At 41.9% G+C, this 24,310-nt stretch overlaps 1 protein-coding gene across 1 annotated transcript in view; it reads left to right on the forward strand.

The window, feature by feature from the left end:
* Positions 1 to 236: 236 nt before the first annotated feature.
* The window catches only part of LOC143276682 (uncharacterized), a 112,067-nt gene continuing 87,993 nt past the window's right edge, over positions 237 to 24,310 (forward strand). The window contains exons 1-2 of the mRNA XM_076581317.1: positions 237 to 1,856; positions 2,270 to 3,332. Of these exons, the coding sequence (XP_076437432.1) occupies positions 2,846 to 3,332 (487 nt within the window). The 5' untranslated portion in view covers positions 237 to 1,856; positions 2,270 to 2,845. The remainder of the gene's footprint in view (positions 1,857 to 2,269; positions 3,333 to 24,310) is intronic.

Below are 24,310 nucleotides of genomic sequence, written 5' to 3' on the forward strand. Positions count from 1 at the left end.
GGTCAGCGCGGGGCGTTCTGATTGGCGGAGGCGCGGCTAATGTGCTGGCAGCTTCCCCCCTCCCCTCCCCCACCTCCCCGCCCCCCTGGGGGAAGTAAAAGACCTGAAGGGGAAGCGAGGTGAAGGGGGCTGGCCGTCTGAATGATTTTGTGGGGGCTAAAATAATTTTCTCTCTATTGATGCTTACAGAGGGCCTAAATAACGGGAGGAAGACATAACTGCCACTTCGCCACGACACGACACAGCTTGCGTCCTGCCTTGCCGCTGCCAGTTGACGTCGTCGTCATCATCATCATCATCGGCCTATCATTGTCATCAGGGACTGCCGCAACACACTGCAAACCGCCTCTCGTTGCACACACAGCGCTGTCAGGAGAGAGAGAGAAAGAGAGAGAGGCGAGAGAGACAGAAAAGCCGCAGGAAAACAAACTGGCATTCCGCCGGCGTTTTTAAGGACACTTTGGAAACGGTATCTTGGGCTGGAGGCAAAAATCAGAAAGTGCGGTATTATTGTCTACTAGATCGAGAGCGGGACAGGACAGGGACAGTTGAGAAAGGGACAACGAGGGCAGATAAGAAAGGAACAACACGACGTTTTACTCCTCCTTCAACAGCCAAGGGGCGTTCCTCTTCCACCTTTCTTCACAACAAGGCATAGTTTTAGCTGAAAGGGGGGGGTGGAAACGAGAAATTAGGCAAAACTACAAAACAGTGTGTCAGAGAGAGAGAGAGAGAGAGACAGAGACAGAGACAGTGAGCGGAAAAATACGGCAAGCTAAGTGAGAGAGAGGGTTTGAAAAAACTGGGAGAGCCACAAAAGCCGCGACGTTACAGTTACAAGTCTTCAAACCTACTACACTATCTCAGCTCTCACCACCACCACCTCCCACCCACCCAGGGTAAAGAGAGACAGAGAGAGGGGGGGAAGGAAGGAAGGAAGGAGGGAGGGAGAGTTTGTGCTGCGAGAAAATTTTTTATTAGAGCGAGGGGGGTTGTTACGACCCAAAGCTCCGCCCGAAAGCCATTGGGTCGCCGGTTAACTGTCGGCGGGCTGCAAAAGCGGACTTCACATAACTTGCCTTTACTACCGCAGTGGATGGGCGTCGCATCGCCACTTAATTCCCACTGACCTCAACCACTGGCCGCCCAGCCTACACTGCCACCTGAGAGGTTAGAAACAATAAGGGGGTGTCCTGCAAACGAATTAATAATAAATAAAAGAAAAAAAGAAACAAAAACAAAAAAGGAGAAAGACAGAGAGAGATCATGTGTCACTAGTTAAAGAAGATTTCGGGGTTTGTTCCGTCGCTCTCCGCTCTCGGTTTTGTGTGCTTTCCGATGTCATTTGATTTTTGTGGTGGTGATGGTTTTTCTTCTTCATCAGCCTTTGTGAACTTGACGTCAGAGGTGTGTTGTTGAGGAGGACAAGAGGAAAGAAAGGAAGAAAGGAAGGAAGGAAGGAAGGAAGGAAGGCGGCAGGGGAGGGGTAGACAAGTGTGGGTTTGATGTAGGAGGTGTACATACAGCAGTAAGCGAGGAGTTGTGTGATGTGTACATCTTGTTGTGCTGTGCTTGTCAAGCCTCCCGTGCCGACACCACTGCTCCCTTCGTGTGTTCCGCTGTGACTCGCGGGACTTGTTCCCACTGTTGTTGTTGACGTCGTCGTCGTCGTCGTCGTCGTGGCCTACGAGCCCCTTTTTTGCCACAGCCCGTTTGTTTTTTGTTTAGTTGTAAGGAGAAACTAATTGTTTCCAGGGCCGTTTTCTCTCTGACTTAGTGCCGCTTGCCGTCAGCGTCAGTTCACCGCCACTTGGTTCAGTTTCCAGTCCTTACCTCAACATTGAACACTTCGGCAGGTTTTTTGGTTTTTTTGTTTTTTTGTTTGGTTGGTTTCGTTGTTTCCCTCCGTCTTTTTCTTTTGTTTGCCAGTGACAACAAGTTGTAATGTTGATTTCTTAATGTTATTATTGTTGTTTGTTCTTTTTTTAAAGAAGAAAATTCAGGTCTTTGTTTTGATTGTGTAACAACATTTCAGCCTAAATTGTGTTACGGAGAAAAAAAGAAAAACAAAAAACAAACAAACAAAAAAAAACCCTAACTTTCCCACCCCCCTTTTTGTTTTTGGTCTGAGCAGCGTTCTTTTAAAAAAAAAAGAAAAAAAAGAAGAAGAGAGAGATAGACGGAGGGGGAAAGGTTACTGTCATTCAGTGACTGATTTTATTTTGTTTTATTTTTAACCGTTTTCAATTTTTTTAAATCCACAAGCCAGAATCTTCTTTTTATTCACTTCAAAGTGCGTGGTAGTGTGGTGCTGAAGATCAAGCTGTGAATACTGTGACTTGGATCATTTATTATAATCATCAATTTGGTTTCCCTTAGAAAAAGAAAAGAAACAAAAAAGAAAAAGAAAAAAAGAGAAGAAAAACATACAGTTGCTTCGTGCCAAGACAGTGCGCAGACACACAGTGACACTGTAGTTCAAAAGCGGTTTGTGGGGGAAAAAGAAGGAAAAAGAAACAAAGAAAAAAGAAGAAAGAAAGAAAGAAAAAAGAAGAAAGAAAGAAAGAAAAAAAAAAAACCCAATCGACTGACACGCAACGAACTGATCCAGACAGGCGGGAACAAGACTTTAAAAAATATAAAGAGAGAGAGAGAGAGAGAGAGTCGGGGACGTGAAGCGCACATCTCAGCACCTCAGCTAACGGAGGACTCCTATTGACTGACCATTACAGGAAGTGAGTGAGTTGACTGTCCTCTCCACCACCACCACTACCTCCTCCTCTCCCCTGTCAGGTGACAAAGCTCACCCCCCACCGCCACCATTACGTCCCTGGACCTCTCCGCTATGAACTCCTACCTCCCCCTCAGACACCCGGGCACACACGGGCACACAGGCCCCGGAGGTCGGGCCGAAGACATGCACCATGCTGCAGCGGCGGCCGCGGCCGCGGAGAACGTCAACGTGAACGCCGCCACGGGCTACATGGAGCACTTCCTGAACATCCCGGAGATCTGCCCCACCTCCAACTACCGCTCCCCGAGGTCCTACTACGCCGCCGCCATGAACTCCTACCAGGCGGCTGACGCCTGTCGCATGGAGGCTCTTCAGCAGAGGAACCACGACTTCCGGATGGGGCTGCAGCCCAACCGGACCTCCTTCTACCCCAACATGAACATGGCCGGCATGCGCTTCGGGGACGGGTGCGGGGAGGTGCAGGCCAACTGTCTTCCTCCACAGGGACAGGGCCGGACGGACTCCATGAGCCCCTGCACCAAGGTGGCTGGTACTGAGGGGGAACCGCCTTCATTCTACCCGTGGATGTCCATTGTAGGCAAGTGAACTGGACTGTACTGTGTGTGTGTGTGTGTGTGTGTGTGTGTGTGTGTAGGGTGTTGGGTGGATGGATGGTGTGTGTAGGGTGGTGGGGGTGGCAGTGTTCTTTTGTGTTGTGTTGTTGGTGTTGTTTTTATTTGTTTTGTAGTTGTTTCTTCATCTTCTTCTTCTTTATCTTGGTTTGAAACTATTTGTTTTAATTCAGAAAACAATATCATACATGCACATATAAAGAAGCAAGCAAGAACAAGACCTTTTCCTTCTTGATTTAATGAAATCTTCATTCAGAAAACATAAAAGAATACATGCACGCATGACCGTCTTCTCGGTTCAATGAAATCTGTATTCCGAAAACAAATGATACTTGCACTCACAAACAGCAGAACAAAAGCAGGACTTCTTTTTCGGTTTATTTTTGATGATGATGATGATGATGATGACGATGATGATGATGATGTTTTTGATTTGTTGTTTTTTCTTCTTCTTCCTGTCTGTCTTGTCTGCCGAGCTGACACACACTGAAATATTTTGTTTTTGTCTGTTGCTTCGCTTTGTGTCTGTCTCTCTCCTAAAGTCTCTGTCTCTTGTCTCTCTCTGTCCGACTGTCTGTCTCTCTGTCTCCGAGTCTCTCTGACTTTATAAACTCACAGATACTGCTCTGGGTATAGCACCGCCCGTTCAAATAATGGCTTTTTGTTTCGATTCTCGCGCCAGGGGGAAAAAGGGGGATTGTGAGCTAAAGGAGAGAGCGGGAGAGAGAGAGAGAGAGAGAGGGGGGGGTGAGGTGGGGGGGGGAGTGGTTGGGGGGGTATTTTATTATCTTCTTCGGAAAACAGTGTGCTTTTTGTGCACTTCCTCGCTGTGTGTGTGTGTGTGTGTGTGTGTGTGTGTGTGTGTGTGTGTGTGAGAGAGAGAGATGTATGGCGTATCGTATTAATGATGAATAAATTAATAATAAATAATACAATGGCTCGTACATTATACGTGAATCTATTAGTGACGCATCAGTGTTTCATCATACATCCAGAAGCCTTACAATAATGTTATATTATACACATCTGTTGGCCATGAGCCTGTATGCCATGCATATCATCTGTAAGTCAAACATCTGTAGCCATACCACTGCTAGCCTTTCGTGCATCTGTAACTCAAACATGCATCTGTTAATCATCCACATGGTGCAGTATTATCATCATCACCTTCATGATGCTCATCACCATTAGCATCAACATCATCATTACCTTCATGATGATATCACCATTAGCATCAACATCATCATCTTTGACGGGAGCAGCAGCAGAGTGGGTAGATTGTTGGACTTTCAGTCTGAAGATGGTTTAGGTTCGAATCCCACTCACTACGCCTGGTGGGTGAAAGGTGGAAATTGTTCCAGTATACCAAGTCAACATTATGTGCAGACCTGTTAGTTCCTGAACCCGCTTCGTGTGCAGTATACATATGTAGTACACATGTAGAAGATTAAAAAAATATATATATACGCACGTTAAAGATCCCGTAATCCATTATTCTATGTCAGCGGTCGGTGTGGTATGGAAATGCGAACATTCTTACCATAAACACTGTGGAAAACAGAGTATGGATGCATACGTGACATGGTTTAAAACAAAAAAACCAACAAAAAACCCCCAAAAAATAAACAACAACAAAAAAACAACAACAAGTGAGTCAAAAACAAAAAAACCCCCAAAAAACAAAAAAAACCAAAACAAACAAAAACCCCAGAAAAAAAACGAAAAAACACACACAAAAAAACTGAAAAAAAAACAAAAAAGAAAAGAAAAAACCCAACAAAACTGAACCCCAACCGACATCCAGGTGAAAACCAGTTCGTATATCTGTACAAGTCAACTTGGGGGTCACAGACAGTTTAAAAAAAAAATCATCATCAAAAGTAAAATACCATATTCCTGTTTGATTCTCTCTCTCTCTCTCTCTCTCTCTCTCTCTCTGTCTCTGTCTCTGTCTCTCTCTCTCTGATTTCTTTCTTTGCTCTTAATTCCTGTTTGATTTAAAAAAAGAAAAGAAAATTAAGTCAGCGTGTGTGTGTGTGTGTGTGTGTGTGCGTGCGGAGAGGGATTGGGTTTTGAATAACGTGTGAATTGGTGACAAGAATTGTGAATTAATATATGTAGGCTATAAACTGTTACATCTGACCTTTTTAATTTTTTTAAAAATATATTTTTTAGATTATAATTTCTTTTTACTAATTATTTTCTTTGTTTTTCGGGAACTGTTTCATCTGTTCCTTTCAATGCATAAAACTTGCTGCACGTCAGCTGTATTAATTTAGTCAGTTTTATTCTAGTTTTGGGGTTTTTTTTCTTTTAATTTTTCCTTTTTTTCTGTTTATATCATTTCAGTGTGTTACTTCAGAGATGGAATTATAATCTGTCATTTTAATTACTGTCGCTATTGAGAAAGACACTTTGGTTTATTTAGATTGACGTAGAAGTTCTTTTAAACTTATTTCAGTATTTCAGAATGCTATTCATGCATATTGTTTTATTTCTACGGGATATTTTATTATCGCCTTTTCTTTTCTTTTTTTTCCCCCTTTTTTTGTTTGTGTTGTGCTGTGTTACATTATTTGTGTTGTGTTGTATGGTGTGATATTCCTTCAAATGGCAAACGGGGAAACATTACTTCTGTGTATTTCATAAAACACCAACAACAATAACAACAACAATAGCAATGATGGTAATAATAATCATGGCGATAATAATAGTAACGAAAATAACAAGAACAAGAATAAGAATACAAATAAAAAATGAATAAATAAATAAATAAACGAATAAACAAAATAGAATAATAATTACCAAACGGCTATAAAATATATAATGGGATAGAGCGAGAAGGGAATAATTACGAAATAAAATTCTGTACCCGTATATAAGAGATTAAAGGTGTGTGTGTGTGTGAGTGTGTGTGTGCGCGCGCCCTGAATGTGAAAAAACCCAATGCAGTGTTCAGCGTTTGTTGCTTTTGTATTGTTTTGTGAAATCACACATTTATTTATTTATTTATTTGGTTAGTTAGTTACTTAGTTATTTGTTTATTATTTAGTTAGTTATTTCATTTGTGTTTTCTTTGGTTAATCGTGTCTTTATTTGTGATACTATTATAACTGCTATTGCTGTTAATGTTCAATCTGATTATTTCCCTCTCCCCCACTCCTCCCCCACCCACCCACACGTTAACCCTTTCTCTCTCTTTCTTCCACGCTCACAAAATAAAATCGACCTACTGGCAAAGGCTCACAAAATAAATCCGACCTACTGGCAAAGGCTCACAAAATAAATCCGACCTACTGGCAAAGGCTCACAAAATAAAACCGACCTACTGGCAAAGGCTCACAAAATAAAACCGACCTACTGGCAAAGGCTCACAAAATAAATCCGACCTACTGGCAAAGGCTCACAAAATAAATCGACCTACTGGCAAGGGATAACGCATTTTGAAATGAAAACAAGTGGAACAACAGCAACAATAACAAAACAACACAACAGCAATAATATCTATAAAACAACGATACTGAAACAAAGAAAGATAATAACAATATTATACCGCTGTTTCCAAGAGTAATGATGATAAGAAGAAGAAAACAAAACAAAACAAAAAAACAAACAAAAAACCCCCCACAACAATGACAATGTGTAATGGTAAGAATAATATTGGATCAAAAGGATAATGCGTAGGCATTCTTATTTAAGAAAAAAAAAAGTAATACATTTTGTTGCTGTTGTCAAAATGCAAAACTGGAGAGCTGTTTGAATATAATTCCCTGCCTGTCAACAGCACATCCATGTATGTGGTAAAAAAAAAAGAAAGAAACAAACACACACACACACACACACACACACACACACAAAACCAAACAAGAAAAACAAAAACCAAACAACAACAAGAAACCGGACAGACAGACATTGGCCAAATTCCCCTCCCCAAACCCCGCCGTAAATGACAAACATCGTAGCGCGGGACGACAACTCCAAACAGGGCAGATGGCGGGGGGATGGGGGGCGGGGTGGGTGGGGGTGTTGTGGGGGGTGTATCCATTTCCCACCTCCACCCCCCCCCCTCCTCTGCCTCTCTTTACCCTTCCAATCCCTCTCTTATTGCCTCCCGCCCACACACACTGCTTTGCGTTCAATGACTTCCAAACCAGTTTGACTCGGACTCAGATCAATGTGCCGAGGAGTTTTTGTATTAGTCACCGAAGGTGTGTGTGTGTGTGTGTGTGTGTGTGTGTGTGGAGGGTGTGTAGGGTGGGTAGGAAGGATAGAACTTCTTAGTGATATACAGTTTATTTTCTGCTATGGTTATGTAGGCGTTTTTTTTTTTATTAAAAAAAAAAATTCCATTTGTAAAATCCAACCAAGAGAAAGAACCCACCCCGCACCGCCCTCCGAAAACCGCACACTAAAACGTAAAAAACAACAACAAAAAACGAACAACAAACAACAACAACAACAACAACAAAAAAAAAAAAAAGGGAAAAGGGTTAGAAAATTTTATTAGTATTATCTCAGTAGTGCTTGTGTTTGAGCGCGTGTTATTGTTAATATCATTAACATTTCTGCTTCTTATTATTATTATTGTCATCATTATTCTGATATTATTATTGTTACTGTTGTCATTGTTATTTATTTTATCTGCATACATTTTCCTATTATTTTATCATCGTTATTATCACCACTAAAAATAAATATTGCTGTTGTTTGTTACTTTACAAAAGGTATTGCACTGTGATGATGGACGCTGGGCTATTCTGGAGTTGAGACATGAAAAGCTTGTTACAAATTCAGGGAATCCAAACCTCATACACACCTCAAAACAACAAACAAACAAACAAAAAAAACAAACAAACAAAAAACAAAAAAAAAAAACAAAAAAGCGTGGCAGTCGCGTGAAAAAGAAAATATTTTAGTGAACTATTGTAAAAAATAAAAGACCCCCCCACAAAAAAAAAAAAAAAAAAAAATCAAAAAAATCTATACTTGAGTACAATTTTGTTTAGAACATCATGATTGTGTTCTGTTTTCGTTTTCACAGTTACAAACACAGGCACGCAATTCACTGGACAACAAAAAATTGCTCACTTGCAGTCCTATGTTATACCACATTTATAACAATGGTTATCCCACTGTAATTTTATAAATGCAAATCATTTGATGACGTCCACGTTCTCATTCAACAACAGTGTGTCGTTATGAATTGTCTTGTGTATCTTTGTAAAAAAATTTTTAAATCATAAATCGTTAAAAATGTATAAAATCACAAAGAGATAAATTACACAACAAAAAGTTGTTCATGATGATAGTGAAATAAATTACACACTTTTCCTCTCTTTTTTTCTTTTTCTTTTTATCTCTTCCTTTCTTTATGTTTTTCGTTCGCAGTTGTTGATACCAACAACAACCAATAATAATGATAATAAATGATGATAACAACAACAACAATAACAATGATAATAAATGATGATAACAACAACAACAATAACAATGATAATAAATGATGATAACAACAACAATAACAATGATGATGACAAAGAACGATAACAATGATTTTGAAAAAAATCATAAAATACTGACTGGCGGCCTAGTATGATGATGATGATGATAATAATAATAATAATAATAATAATAATTTTATAGTGCTGCTGCAATTGCCGTCGCCGTCTTGACCACAGTTATCGGCTTGATGAACATGACTGTCAAATTAATGTCAGTTTTATCCGGTGCGTTGCTAGTTGAGAAAGAAACTAAATGCGGAAAGTAATGGGCGCAGTGAGGGGATTCTGCAGCTGGTGTATGGGTGACTATGGTACTGCTGTTACTACCACCAACTAATGACAACTGCGGAGACGGCAGCCACATCTTTTTTCTTTCTTTTTTTCTTTTTTTATAATAAAGAAAATACGCAGTTGTTGTTTTTTCCCCGGCCAGAACCAGCCCCCATCGAACTGTCCCACCATGCAAACTTTCACTTTTCTTGTGACTATTATCTTCTGCAGATACAGACAGGCATACTGAGGGTATGAGCCAGAGTGTTTTGTCTTATGAAATGGTATTCATGTGTCTGTGTGTGTGTGTGTGTGTGTGTGTGTGTGTGTGTGAGAGAGAGAGAGGGAGAGAGAGAGAGAGAGAGAGAGAGAGAGAGAGAGAGCTAAGCCGTTAGCAGAAGACGGGAAATAAAGATTCAATGATTGTAATGTATGTGGGGGACTATGTTGATTTCATGTATTACCTTTTTCTTATTTTCACACACACACACACACACACACACACAGCTTCGCTTTATCAACGGTCAGCCTCCACATCAAAGCGTAAACCCCACTCCAATAAAAAATGACTATGTATACATCGTGTAGTTATGTCGTCACAGTGATCAGTCATGTTGACCCGAACCCTCCTTTCAAAGCTACAGGAAATGAAAATAAAAAGATCAATAGAATAAACTAGAAATAGAAAGACCTTTACAATTTTCGGATAATTATATAGAAAAAAAATAGTACATAATCTGATGGTAGTTTATAGTTGCACTTCCAACAGTCAGATGCATGGTTGCCACTCTGGTAGTCTTCTTGTTGTTGTATTTTGGTTTTTTGTTTTCTTTTATTTAAACACACACACACACACACACACACACACACACACACACACACACACACACACACACACTCACTCTCTCTTTTGCTTGCTCGCTCGCTTTCTCACTGTAATCAATTATGTTTTACGTAAAAAGAGAGAGAGAAACAGATGAACAAAGCAAATAATGACGACATCCAGAATGATCAGACTGCGCCATTTTATACCCTCCATTTGTACTTTTAAAGTACATGTCGGTGCATGTGTCCTGGGTGACCTTGAATAAATATCAGGTTCAACATATCTGCATTTATTTCATCTTATTATCATAATACATTTTTTTTTTTTAGTCTGTCTTATGAAACGGCGAATTGCCAGTTAGACTCAAATCATGCTGTCCCGAAAGCATAGACAATAATTATTCCTGTTAATTGGATAAACATTGTTTTCTTCTTGACACTGACAAGACTTAACAAATTTTCAGTTTCAGTTTCAGTAGCTCAAGGAGGCGTCACTGCGTTCGGACAAATCCATATACGCTACACCACATCTGCCAAGCAGATGCCTGACCAGCAGCGTAACCCAACGCGCTTAGTCAGGCCTTGAGAAATTTTCAGTTTTGGATAAACAACCGTGTTTTTTAATTATTTTTTCTTTTTATTCTTTTTTGAATATATATATATATATTTAAATATCTTGACACTGTCCAAAGATATTAAAAAATAACTATTTAAAAAACACATGGTCCCACTTTGACATGAAATCAGAGTGTGAAACTACTATTCTTGTTGGATAAAGGATTTTTGTGTTCGTCACGACATTCATGCAAAGTGTCGACATTCAAACATGCACAAACCTAGAGAGAGAGAGAGAGAGAGAGAGAGAGAGAGATGCTGCTGTCATAACTGAGCATGGAATATATTATTTTTCTGCAGAACAATCCTTTGTTTTCCTCCTAACAGTCAATACACAAAGTAAAATGACAAATCTTGTTGGATAACGATTCACTGTTTTCGTATTGACACTATTTGATCAGAGTGCAGCATTGCAAGACTGGTTGGATAAAGATTCTTTCTTTTCATCTTGACATCAACCACTGAAGTTGATCAACTTGGAGAGAGGCTATTGACACCCTTGAGCACATCGTGTTTGGTCAGAAAATGGGACGGCTTGCCGAAGAAACTGAAGGCAGGAAATCAACACAGTTGTCAGGGTGGTTCTAAACTCCGAACAGTTTTGACAGGATCCCACATTCTGAAATGATAATGATGATAATAATGCTAATAATGATAATGATAATAATGCTAATGATGATGATGATGATGATGATGATAATAATAATAATAATAATAAATGAAAAACTAATAATAATGATGATGATTATAATAATAATAAGAAGAAGAATGAGTCAGAACCTCGCCAGCCATTTTACCATCTACATTTTTTTTTTAATTTCTTTTTTTTAAATTATTATTATTTAAGCATATTCTAATGTATTCGCTTACTAATTGTTGTCTTTTCTTTGTTCATTATCCAAATTCCATTTTATGTTAATGTTTGACACCAGCATGGGGTAAGCTCTCACAGCCTTCACGGCGCTTTGTGGGGTTGTGTGTCGGTCAGAAGTCTGTCTCTACAACTCTGTCTCTCTGTCTGTCTCTGTCTGTCTCTCTCTGTCTCTGCCTCTCTCTAAATATTATTTATATGTATATATACTTTTTTAAAAATTAAGCAGGTGTAGTGTACCGTGTACTTATCGATCAGTGCATACTCTCGGACAACTCATTGAAACTGAAACTGAAAAGTGAAAGCACGCGTTCTGCCCGTGGCGTAGAACAGCATTTCCACTGTGAGGCTGCCACCTTTTTCTACTGGACAGAGCCAATCCAGCAAAAATACACAGCAGAGGAGAAAATAAAATAAAATAAAATAAAATAAATTGAAATAAAATAAAATACTATCAACAACAAAACTAGTACCATAGTTTCTCTTTTGAAAGACGAACAGCCATTGCTGTTTTTAACAAGCGGTGAAACGGAGGTAGTGAATCAGAATCAGAATCAATTTTAATGTCAATTAAACCTGAACAAGGTTTATAAGACACGCATGCAAAGTTACATGAAACCACGCACAAAAAAGCAACACAAAACAGATAAATATTGAACAAGAGATTGAATCACTCCTGCACGCTATGGCGTTTTTGACAGCAGTTACTGACAAATTTCCCAAACAGTACCACAAGTTTCTCTTCCAGTATTAAGCTGATCGGGTTTAGTAATATTTGGAAGGTATTTCTGAATCTTTTGTATGAATTCTGTTCTAATTTCTGTGTATAATCCGCAGTCATCTAAGAAATGATATTCATCCTCTGTTGTTTAATATCGGCCTATTTCTACTGCTAAATCATGACAGGGTATTCTTAATTTGCACAATGATTGGTTTTGATTGTAATTAAGATATCCTTCAAGCAAATAAGGTTCGGTTCTGTATTCATGAGTAATTCAATTATAGAATAGTAGTTTAGATTTATTTTCAGATTTGTTTCTCTTCCAGTATAAAACATACCCATATTCTAGTTTATTCATTGTAACGTGGCTAAGTCTATGAATATTGAATGTTGACTGATTATTCCAAACGTGTCTTAAACCAAAATTCTGTAATATAATTTCAACGAAATTAATCCATGTTCGCTGTTTTGTTTCCTCTGTAAGCATGTTGTGATACACAGTTTTGATATACGAATTTTCTCTTGCCTGTGTTATGTGAAACCAAAATTTTATTATTTAACAAATCATTTTTAAACTTAAAAAAGTATTGTTAAATTTGTGGCTTTTTTGTAGACTCTTAATATTAGTTTAAAAAAGTTTAGATGAACATGCTCATGAGGAAATTTGTTCATGAGACAATGGTTATATAGGTAAAAGTAGCATCTGCTTTGTCACAAGTGGGGAACCATATTTCTGCTCCATACGTTAGTACTGGTGAAACGAAACTATCAAATAATCAAAGTGTGTGTGTTTTCACAAATGACAGTATGTAGCTGTTTGTATTGAATCATACTTTTTTTTTTTCTTTTTGTGTGTGTGTGTGTGTGTGTGTGTGAGAGAGAGAGAGAGAGAGAAATTCGGGCAGAAAGCGTTGCTACAGTGCAGCGCCACCTGTTTATTTATATACTTTTTTCCCCTCTGTCTGTGTGCAAGTATATTAATTTTACAATCAAAGATTTTTTTTCCACAAAATTTTGCCAGGAACAATCCCCCGGTTTTTTTTTGTTTTTGTTGTTGTTGTTGTTGTTTTGTTTTGTTTTGTTTTTTGCCGTGTGATCTTTCTCTTCTGTGTGAGCTGATTTGTGTCCCACGGGACCTCGGTTCAACGTTTTGTCCGAATTACCAGCCCCTAGATCACCACTCAAGGTCCAGTGGAGGGTGTGTCTGTGTGTGTGGATGAGTGGGGTGGTGTACAAATCCCAGTCCGTACGTGGGAATCGAACCCATGGACATTCGCTATCTAGGCGGGCGCATTACCCACTGGGCCACCCACCGCTCTTATGTTGGATGTGGAGACGAACCGTTTGTACATCACGTGTTTTTTTATTTATTTATTTTTTTTCTTTCCAAATGGCTTGACTATCATTTAGCGTTCTGTGTGTCGTGTGTGTGTGTGTGTGTGTGTGTGTGTGCGCGCGCGCGCGCGATTGTTCGGTGATGCCCATATGCGTGCGTGCGCGATTGTGCGTGAATGTGGGTGTATGTATGTATTTATGTGTGTGTGCGCGCGTGCTAGCATATGTGTTTGAGTGTGTGCGTGTGTGTGTGTGGGGGGGATTTGGGGTGGGGGGAGGGGGGGTCGTGCATATTGCACCGTGACTGTCGGCACCGACAGGGCAAAATGACGATCTTGAGGCATGTCATTGTCCTCCCTTGCTAATGGCCCCCCTGGTCGGCCTTGATGCCCTTCGCTCCAATGGTCTGCTAACACGCACGCTGTTTCCTCTCCGCCAACGTCCGTGCAAGTTTAAAACAAGACGTAATAATACCTCCAGACGAATATTATCTGCGTCTTCTTTTATTTTCTGTTCTTTTTAACAAAAATTTTTTTAAATTTATTTATTTTTTAATAGCATTTCCTTTCGTTTTTCAGGAGACTTAAGTGCGTAAACACTCTTTAAGTTAAAAGCAGGGAAAGGAATAGAGATGCAAAAAAAAAAACAACAACAAAAAAAAAAAAACAAAAAAAAAAAACAAGGTCGAAAGTTTACTTTTGATATTAACTTTATACAAACTGGTTAGTAACACTACCTTATGTCACAACGGGCACTGCGGTATTGGGAAGCCTTCTGCTGGAGTGCAGTCACCGTTTTATAACTCGGAACTTTGTCATTTACTGCGCGCAAATAAAACGCAGATTTTCTGTCTTTCTCTCTCTCTTGTTTTGCTCGATGGAGGACTTCTTCTTTGTATTTGTATTTGTATTTGTATTTCTTTTTATCACAACAGATTGCTCTGTGTGAAATTCGGGCTGCTCTCCCCAGGGAGAGCGTGTCGCTGCACTACAGCGCCATCCAGTTTTTTTTCCGTATTTTTTCCTGCGTGCATTTTGATTTGTTTTTCCTATCGAAGTGGATTCTTCTTCTTCTTCAGCAACATTGTCGAGGCGTTTGTCCAGATGCTAGACACTGTACCAAGAAATATTTCGCTCCCCCCCCCTCCCCCTTTTTTTTTTTTATTGGCTAGAATCTATTCATTGATTTCGTCGTTGTTGTTGTTGTTGTTGTTGTTTTAAGAAAGAAACCTGTGTGCTGAACGGAGAACACAGTGTGTAACATGATCCCAGACACACACCCCGCGCGCCACTCATGTTGGTGAACAGAATGGAAATGAAGAAACATACACACGTGCATTCACATACACCCGTAAACAGTGAAAATGGAAAGGGCAGATTGACGACAGCATGACAGTGTTACAGGTCTTTTGGGAACACGTCATTCACTGTTTCTGGCGGTAAAACAACTCATGATAATGATGGAAATAACATTACTACTACTACTACTACTACTACTAAATAAATAAATAAATAGATAAAAAAAATTAATAATGATGATAAAAAGATATACCTACCACTACTGCTACTACTACTGCTACTTCTGGTGATGGTGTTGGTGATGACTGGTGAGTAGATAGCAGTTCGGTCAGTTTGGAACCAAAGAAAACTTGAACGATGCCTGTTGGGCTATAGAGATAAAAACATTTTCTTTCCTCCTACTCCTCCTTCTTCTTCTTCATCTCCTCCTCCTTCTTCTTCGTCTTTTCTTCTTCTTCTTCTTCTTCTTCTCCTCCTCCTTCTTCTTCCCTCTGTTTCTTCTGTTCTTGTCGTCATGAGCAAAGCGATGTACTTGGATTGCTAGCAATATTGGGGTAGTCCTGTTCTCTCTGTTGTTAAATGTCTGCGTCCTCGCTACTGTTTGATTTTTAATGCTGAGGCGAACGTTAGCCCATGAGCAAGTGTGTATGCCAACTCAACCGTACGCACGCACGCACACACACACACACACACACACACACACACACACACACACAATTACAAGCAGCTCTTTCTAGTGTTATTTTCCATGCCATTCAGGTTCCAGGCTCTCGTGAAAACGTTGTGTGTGTCTCTCTCCACGTCTTTGTCAGTCACTCAGTCTACTTGTGTGTGTGTGTGTGTGTGTGTGTGTGTGTGGCTCTGTCATATCTGTGTGAGTTTGTATCTGTTCACGTGACAATGCCAGGACGTGCTGTTTATTAACAAACACACAACAACAACAAAAAACCCCAAAACCCAAACAAACCAAAAAAACAACCCACCAAAAAACAGCAAAAAACGATAGTGATGATAATGAAACAAAAACACATAAAAAAAAAGGAGAAAAAAGAAAAAAGAGAAATAGACAAAAAAACTCCCTATACTTGCCCATGAACGCAGAAGCACTTTGACCCCTCCCCCCCCTCCCCCCCATTCCCCCCCCCCCACCCCACCCCAAACCACCTCCGTCTTCCGCCACCACGCTTACTCACCCCCCCCCCTCCCCACGCCCTCCGCCCCCACCATCCTCCGTCCCCCAACACACAGGACAGACTGGGTGGGAGGGAGGGGGAGGGTAGGGGAAGGGGGAGGGGAGAGGAAATGGAAGGTGGGGTGGGGGGGGGGGGGCGGGTTTGGGGGATTAGCAGCCTCTGACCGATGATGTCCGAGTGTTCGATGGAGGACTTCTCCTTCTTCTTCTTCTTCTTTTTCTTTTTCGTCGGGGGCTGCAACTCCCACGTTCACTCGTATCTCATGTACACAAGTGGGCTATTACGTGTATGAACCGTTTTCACCCCGCCATGTAGGAAGCCATACTTCGCTTTCGGGGGTAGTTCGATGGAGGGTGACAATGGCCATTGCGGTAGAGTTTGCACATAGGTCTTTCGGTTTTTTCTTTTTTTTTTATTTTTAGGTTGTTATTATCATTTTGTTGTTGTTGTTGTCACTGTCGTGGTCAGAGAGCTGGAGTTCACTGGGGTCCCAGCTAGCCACAAGGTTCAGTGATTGAAGTGGACTGCACTGGACAGCGCTGGACGTTCCTAGCTGGTTGACCGCCTTTCTTTCTTGCTGTCCTGCAAAAGCGGAGAGAGAGAGAGAGAGAGAGAATAGAGTGGCTGTTCGTTCTGTGTTCTCGCCAACAATCAATCAACCAATCAATCAAAACTAACAAGTGAACACGGACAAGCAACACGAACAGGCAAGACCATCATCATCATCAACAGTCCACATGAAAACCGATTACAACAATCTAAACAATTGACGATCCAAACTGCAGACCATACCACCTAGCTTCCTTCCTTCTCAAGCACCACGAACATGATAATAATAATGATAATAATAATAATGATGATAATAATAATAATAATAATAATACAAAGAAGAAGAAGAAGAATGCCTTATATATATATATATATATATATATATGTAGATATTAAATTTGAGCTCAAAGCCCTTTAAATGAGCGAAAGTCATACTCATTGACAGTAAATAGCGAAATGATTAATAAACACACTCAGTGAAAGCTGCCATTATGACATCACCCGTCCAACTTACACTCACACATATGTAAAAAAAATCATTGTAAAAAAAATTAATAAGAAAAAAACTTCCCGAAAAGGAAAAAAAAAAAAAAGAGAACAAAATCGCGCGCGCAGAGAGAGAGAGAGAGAGAGAGAGAGAGAGTATGATGGAATCTTCGAACATATCGGCAGAAAATCCGCTTACGGTCCATGTGATGGAGAGAAAAAAAAACCCGCCTGGAAATGACATAAAATAAAATAAAATAAATGGGTAAAAAACCAAAAACACTTTTGAATGTGAGATGGAAACGAAAGTTTTAAATGAAACGAAAGATTTAAAAAAAAAAAAAAAAAAAAAAGATAAAGAAAAAAAGGTCTAACATGAATTCGTGAAAAAAGATCACAAAAAATAACACAAAAAAAAGAAAAAACAAAGATAAGAAAAGAAAAAAAAAAGAAAAAAAAGAAAGAAAAAGAAATACAATAAATACGAAATTCTATTAAGTATAAACAAAAAACCAAAACAGTTAAGATAAAAAGCAAATACGTAAACTAAACGCCAAACGAGATAAAAAGGAAGTGAAATAAACGAAATAAAATCATTGCAATTAAGAAAACAATACAAAATAAATGCAAAAAATAGAAAGCACAGCAAAACAAAACAGAAAAGAGTGTAATAATAAGATGGAATGAACGAACAGATAAATGAAAATGATTTAGAGACAAAATATAATCATGGGAACATGGGACAGGTTATTGACGGTATCGCTAAACAAACAAACAAGCAAACAAACAAACAACCAACCAACCAACAACAACAACCAGAAATCGGGAAACGCAGGGAAATGTCAGACGGTGGCACGGGGAGACAATTTGGTCAATTGGCACAAGGGGTTTACATGGCACAAGGGGTTTACATTGGCACATTGGCACAAGGGGTTTACATTGAAGGGTTTACATTGGCACAAGGGGTTTACATTGGCACAAAGGGTTTACATTGAAGGGGTTTACATTGGCACAGCCAAATTGAACAACAGGCTGAGAGCGCATCGGGCATGTGTTGTTCAAAGCAAACTGGAACGAACCATGTTTACGTGGACAATTTGTGTTTTTGTTTCTTCTTTTTTTCGATATTAATTGAGAAAAAATAATGCATTTCTATTTATACTAAGGTACACACTTTTTCTTGTTGTTTTGCAGAGCAAAATAGGCGCGCAATGGTTGAAAGAAACTAAGCAACTGAGCTAATGGAATTAGTCATTCGGATGAGACGATAAACCGAGTGTGCAGCATGCACTTAGCGCCCGTAAAAGAACCCACGGCAACAAAAGGGTTGTTCCTGGCAAAATTCTGTAGAAAATTCCACTTCGATAGGAAAAAACAAAACAAAAACAAATAAAACTGCACGCAGGAAAAACAAATACAAAAAGAAGGGTGGCGCTGTAGTGTGGCGACGCGCTCTCCCTGGGGAGAGCAGCCCGACTTTCACGCAGAGAAATCTGTTGTGATAAAAAGAAATAAAAATAAATAATAAATAAAAGGCAAAGCTAACTTACGAAATAACAAAACGGCTAAGCGTATGTATTATCACTATTATTATTGCCGTCATCATCTTAGTGTGATTGGTATTGATATTAATATCGCGATGCTGCTGCTGATGAAGAAGATGATGATGATGATGATGATTGTTACATCACAAAATATGACTTATTGTCTGTTCAAAAGACGGCCTATCCCTGGAAGAAGCTGAGCAGAGCAGCATGCGCAGCTGAAGGAACTTGTTTGAACCTAATTGTTCTGTTAGAGAAAACTATTAAGGAATTGAGGAGGTAAAAGGGGGGCGAGAGAGGGGAGAGAGAGAGACGGGGGAAGGGGGTGGGAGGGGGTGTAAGAGGAGGGTTATAGTAACTCTGTAATTTGCATTCGTCACGATAATCTGTTATAATCTTCCAAATGATTCCATTACTTTAAAAGCTGCATACCATTACTTTTAACTGCACAAGCAAGCATGTTCATTCCAGTCATTAAATTTCGTCTTTTCTTTTTCTTTTTTCTCCTTTAAACTTTGGAGAGGGTGAAATTATCTGCTCAGGTCGTTTCAGTTGGTCTTTGTTTGCTTTCAGTGTGTTCCTTGACACTTTTAGTGTATTTCAATTTGTCTTTTCTATTTTTTTTTTTCTATCATCTTTTATTCATTGATTTGCTTGGTGGTTTTTTGTTCTTTTCGTTCCGTTTCGTTTCTTTCCGTTCCGTTTCGTTCCTCTCTATTAGTTGTCTTTTGACCTTTCACGCCCCGTTCCGTTGTGCTGTGAAAGTCGGAAGCTCCCAGTTAGACCCCCCACCAACGGTGTGGGTACAACATGATGGCTGGCTGATTGATTTGATTGATCAACTACTTGGAGGGTGGCGCGTCACTCACAACACAAGGCTTTGTTGCTTCGTCTTCTCCTGTTCTTCAGGAGCTGTTCACCTGTAATCAGACTGTGTGGTGGCTGAATGGCTGGTGGAGGAGGAGGAGGTGGAGGAAGGAGGGAGGAAGAGGAGAGGGAGGGAGGGAGGGAGGAGGAGGAGAGAGAACAAAGGGGACAAACAAAGGTTCCATTGATGGCGGCGGCTGCTTGCTTTGCTACCTGATAATCTGGTTGTTTGTTGTGTGTGAATGAAGGGAGGGCAGGGAGGGAGGGGTGCTGGTCCTGTCGATAGGGTTTCACAGGCTGGCATGTAATGGCAGTCGACAGGGGGTCGGGGGAGGAGGGGGAGGGGGGCGAGGGGGGGGGGGGGTGGAGGTGAGCAGGGCCGATTTCACCTATTTGATTCCCCGCTAAGCCTACTTCTTTGAGATCGTGTCGCCATACCAACCCCTCACATCATATCAGTGGCCTCTTGTTCAGGGTCTGGACTCTGTCCCGTTTAGCCTACTGTATACCCGCCACTTCCGTTTAGCCTACTGTATACCAGCCACTGCCGTTTAGCCTACTGTACACCAGTCATTCCCGTTTAGCCTACTGTATACCAGCCACTGCCGTTTAGCCTACTGTACACCAGTCATTCCCGTTTAGCCTACTGTATACCAGCTACTCCTGTTTAGCCTACTGTATGCCAGCCACTCCCGTTTAGCCTACAGAGCCGTTCTCTTTGTCTGTCGGTCTGTCTCTCTCTCTCCCCTCTCTCTCTCAAACACACACACACACACACACACACACACACACACACACACACTCACACACACACACACACACGAGCTGTTACATTAAACATAGGTATCCACATACCGTCAACACAAAGAGACTGATCAGGTTAGTGATGAAAAAGAGTGAGAGAAGGCGAATCAGGGTCACCAGTTTTACTGGTAGGCCAATCGGGAATAGGCCAGTCGGGACAATACCGCTCAGAGCATTTAGGACTGTCAGTCTGAGGGTCCCGAGTTCAATCCTAGCATCAAGTGCCTGGTGAGTTATGAATAGAAATCTTTTTTTTTTTTTTTTTTCTGTGTGTGTGTGTGTGTGTGTGTGTGTGTGTGTGTGTGTGTTCCTATCTCCAAGGCCAACAGCTGTGCAGACCTGAGACATGTTTCTTAATCGTGAGCACGCTTGCGTTCCGGTGACGAGAGAGCGAGTACAGGTATGGCGAGGGCGAGGAGCACATGTGTGCACAACGAAACAGAATGCCAGGCGGGAAGTACATTCTATCCCACAGAACGGGATATAAACAGAAGTAGATTCTATCCCACAGAACGGGATATAAACAGAAGTAGAAGTTTGTCATTTTTATCCTTACCTCGCGGCACAAAGTTGCTCTGAAGGGCTATACCTTGCCATGACTCGCGGCACAAAGTTGCTCTGAAGGGCTATACCTTGCCATGACTCGCGGCACAAAGTTGCTCTGAAGGGCTATACCTTGCCATGACTCGCGGCACAAAGTTGCTCTGAAGGGCTATACCTTGCCATGACTCGCGGCACAAAGTTGCTCTGAAGGGCTATACCTTGCCATGACTCGCGGCACAAAGTTGCTCTGAAGGGCTATACCTTGCCTTGACTCGCGAGAACCTAGCTGGCTAGCCGCTCTTGTGGCAGGGTTGAACACGGACACACACCTTCCCAGCGTGTCTCGTGAGAACCTTACTTAACCAACGCGTTAGCAACGCGCCCCCGCTTAATGCCTTGATCCCTTTCCTGTGCACACGCATGCATAACATCTGATTAAAACGTTGGTTAAATAAAGATCTCGTGATTCATGTCAGCGTTCGGAAAGGGCGCGGGGAGGTGCGGGAGTGTTAGGGTGAATTGGTGGGGCCGGGGTGGGTGGGGGGTGGGGGGGGGGGGGGGGGGGGCGGGGCTAGGGTGTATGATGGTCAGCCGTGTCCGACCATGACCATCAGAACAGCAGAAGAGGTAACTGCTGTCCACGACTATCTGGGCCAGAATTGGATTATAGTGGAGAGTAGTGTCTTGCGCCCAAGTTACGTCCCCACTCTCTCAGCCACGAGGGTTTTAGGACAATCGGCTTTGGGATGGTTCCCAAAGGCCAGCTGGCCCCCAAGGCTGCAGCACTGAGAGCCAGCACAATCTCGCACCCTAATCTTAGAGTCATAGTCCCTTCACGAAAGACTGAACTGTAAATGACCTCCCATTGCAGTGGAGAAACCATTGTCTGTGTATGCTTTTGCTGTTGTCTCCTACTTTGAGAGTCACAGTCCTTCACGAAAGACTAAGCCGTCAATGACTTCCCATTGCAAAGGACAAACCATTGATCATACAGCTCTCACTTTGCTGCTGGGCGGGGGTAGGGGGGAAGAGGGGTATTGAAGCACGAACATACCCAACATGAACACGCCCCGAAAACGGAGTATAGCTGCCTCTAAGCAGCGGAGTAGAAACTGTGACAGACGTAGGAACCCCCGTGTAGATACGGGTGGATGTGGATGTTAGGTGTGTGTGTGTGTGTGTAGGGAGGTGGGGGGAGGGGGGTTGGGGGTGGGGTGGGGGGATCACGAACGTAGATGATGATGCTGGCTCGGTCAATAGAGTTCACACAGTGCCAGCTGTGTGTGTGTGTGTGTGTGTGTGTGTGTGTGTGTGTGTGTGTGTGTGTGCATTGTTTTCCCCCTCGATACAGACGAAGTATAGGACTGTTTGTTGTTGTTGTTGTTGTTGTTGTTGTTTTTATCAACAGTTTCCAGTGTTCTCAACACTAGTCGAATAGAAAATAAACAACCTTTTTGTTTCATTGTATCTTTAATCCTAATTATCCTAGTTCATGTCTAGTATCTCTCTCTCTCTCTCTCTCTCTCTCTCTCTCTCTCTCTCTCTGTTTGTCTGTCTGTCTGTCTCTCCCTCTCTCTCTCCCTCTCTCTCTCCCCTCTCTCTTTCCCCTGTGTAGTCTAATAACTTCCTCCACAAAGCTTTACTGTTCTTGGTCTTTCCGTATTTCCAACATTTCTCCCCCTCCCTCCCTGTCTGCCTTTTCTTCTTCTTCTTCTTCTTCTTCTTCTCCTGATTATTATTATTATTATTATTATTATTATTATTATTATTATTGTTATCATTATTATCATTATTATCGTTGTTATGTACAGACAACAACTACAACAGTAACAGCAGCAGTCCAATAACAAATCTTATAATGATGATAAATCTAATGAGAAGGAAGGAAGAAAAAAGAAAGAAATAGTAGTAGTAGTAGTAGTAGTAGTAGTAGTAGTGTAATTATCATTATCATTATCATCAGAACAATGATGGTGATGGTGATGATGATGATGGTGATGATGATAATGATGATGGTGGTGATGATGGTGATGATGATGATGATGATGATGATGATGATGATAGTGATGATGGTGGTGATGATGGTGATGATGGTGATGATGATGACGATGATGAGTAGCATGATGATGATGACTTTCCCAATCAGTGGCCTGTTCAGCTGTATCTCTTCTGGGCCCATAGCTTCCAGCAAAGTGTAATTATTCACACCGACTCAATGCTAATCACCTTTCCCCGTGTCAGCCCTGCTGAAAACGGCCCACAATCTGTCTCTGATACATCATATGGCTCCTCCCCTCCACCCCCACACCCCCCACCTCCCTCACCCTACCTCCCCCCACCCCACCTGTCACTGCTCCAGTTGTCACAGATAACTAACTCTCTGTCTCTCTCTCTGTGTCTCTGTCTCTCTCTGTCTCTGTCTCTCTGTGTCTCTGTCTGTCTCTGTGTCTCTGTCTCTCTCTCTCTCTCTGTCTCTCTCTCTCTGTTTCTTTCTCCCTCTGTTTCCCTGTTTCTCTCTCTCTCTCTCTCTATCTCCCTCCTTCCCTCTCTCTCCTCTTTCTCTCGCTCTCTCTCTCTCCCCGCTCTCTCTTTCTTTCTGTCTCTTCTCCCTCTCGCTCTCTCTTTCTCTCTCTCTCTTTCTCTCTCGCTCTCTCTCTCTCTCTCTCTCTCTCTCTCTCTCTCTCTCTGTGTCTCTCTCTCCCTCATAAATAATTCATTATCTACCTGCCTCTGATAAATTCATTACAATACCCGTCGTCGTTAATCTCCCTCTACACCGCCCCCCCCCCCCCCGGTCCCCGCTTCACCCTCCCCCTCCCAATCCTCGTCTTCTCTCCGCCCCTCCCTCCCCCTCCCCCCACCTCCTTTCCCCCCACCCCTCTCTCTGTTTCACCCTACCTTTCCCCTGTACATGTGATAAATCCCCAACAGCCGTGTACGATGTTCCGGGATAATCTTGTCCTGATAACACACTCGTTACCGTTTTATTCCTCTCCGAGGATAGCTGTTGTCCCCCCTGATGACGGATCCGGGGCGGAAGGAAGGGAGGAAGGAAGGAAGAAGGAAGGAAGGGAGGGAGGGAAGGAGGGAGGGAGGGAGGGAGGAAGGAGGGAGGGAGGGAGGAAGGAGGGAGGGAGGAAGGAAGGAAGGGAGGGAGGGAAGGAGGGAGGAAGGAAGGAAGGAGGGAGGAAGGAGGGAGGAAGGAAGGAGGGAGGAAGGAGGGAAGGAAGAAGGAAGGGAGGAATGAAGGGAGGGAGGAAGGGAGGAAGGAGGGAGGGAGGAATAAGGAAGGAAGGAAGGGAGGGAGGAAGGGAGGAGGGAGGAAGGAAGGGAGGAGGGAGGGAGGAGGGAGGGAGGAAGGAAGGAAGGAAGGAAGGAAGGAGGGAGGGAGGAAGGAAGGGAGGAGGGAGGGAGGAGGGAGGAAGGAAGGGAGGGAGGAGGGAGGGAGGAGGGAGGAAGGAAGGAAGGAAGGAAGGAGGGAGGGAGGAAGGAAGGGAGGAGGGAGGGAGGAGGGAGGAAGGG

This window comes from Babylonia areolata, chromosome 32, assembly GCF_041734735.1.
Source record: "Babylonia areolata isolate BAREFJ2019XMU chromosome 32, ASM4173473v1, whole genome shotgun sequence".
Classification (NCBI taxonomy): Eukaryota; Metazoa; Mollusca; class Gastropoda; order Neogastropoda; family Buccinidae; genus Babylonia; species Babylonia areolata.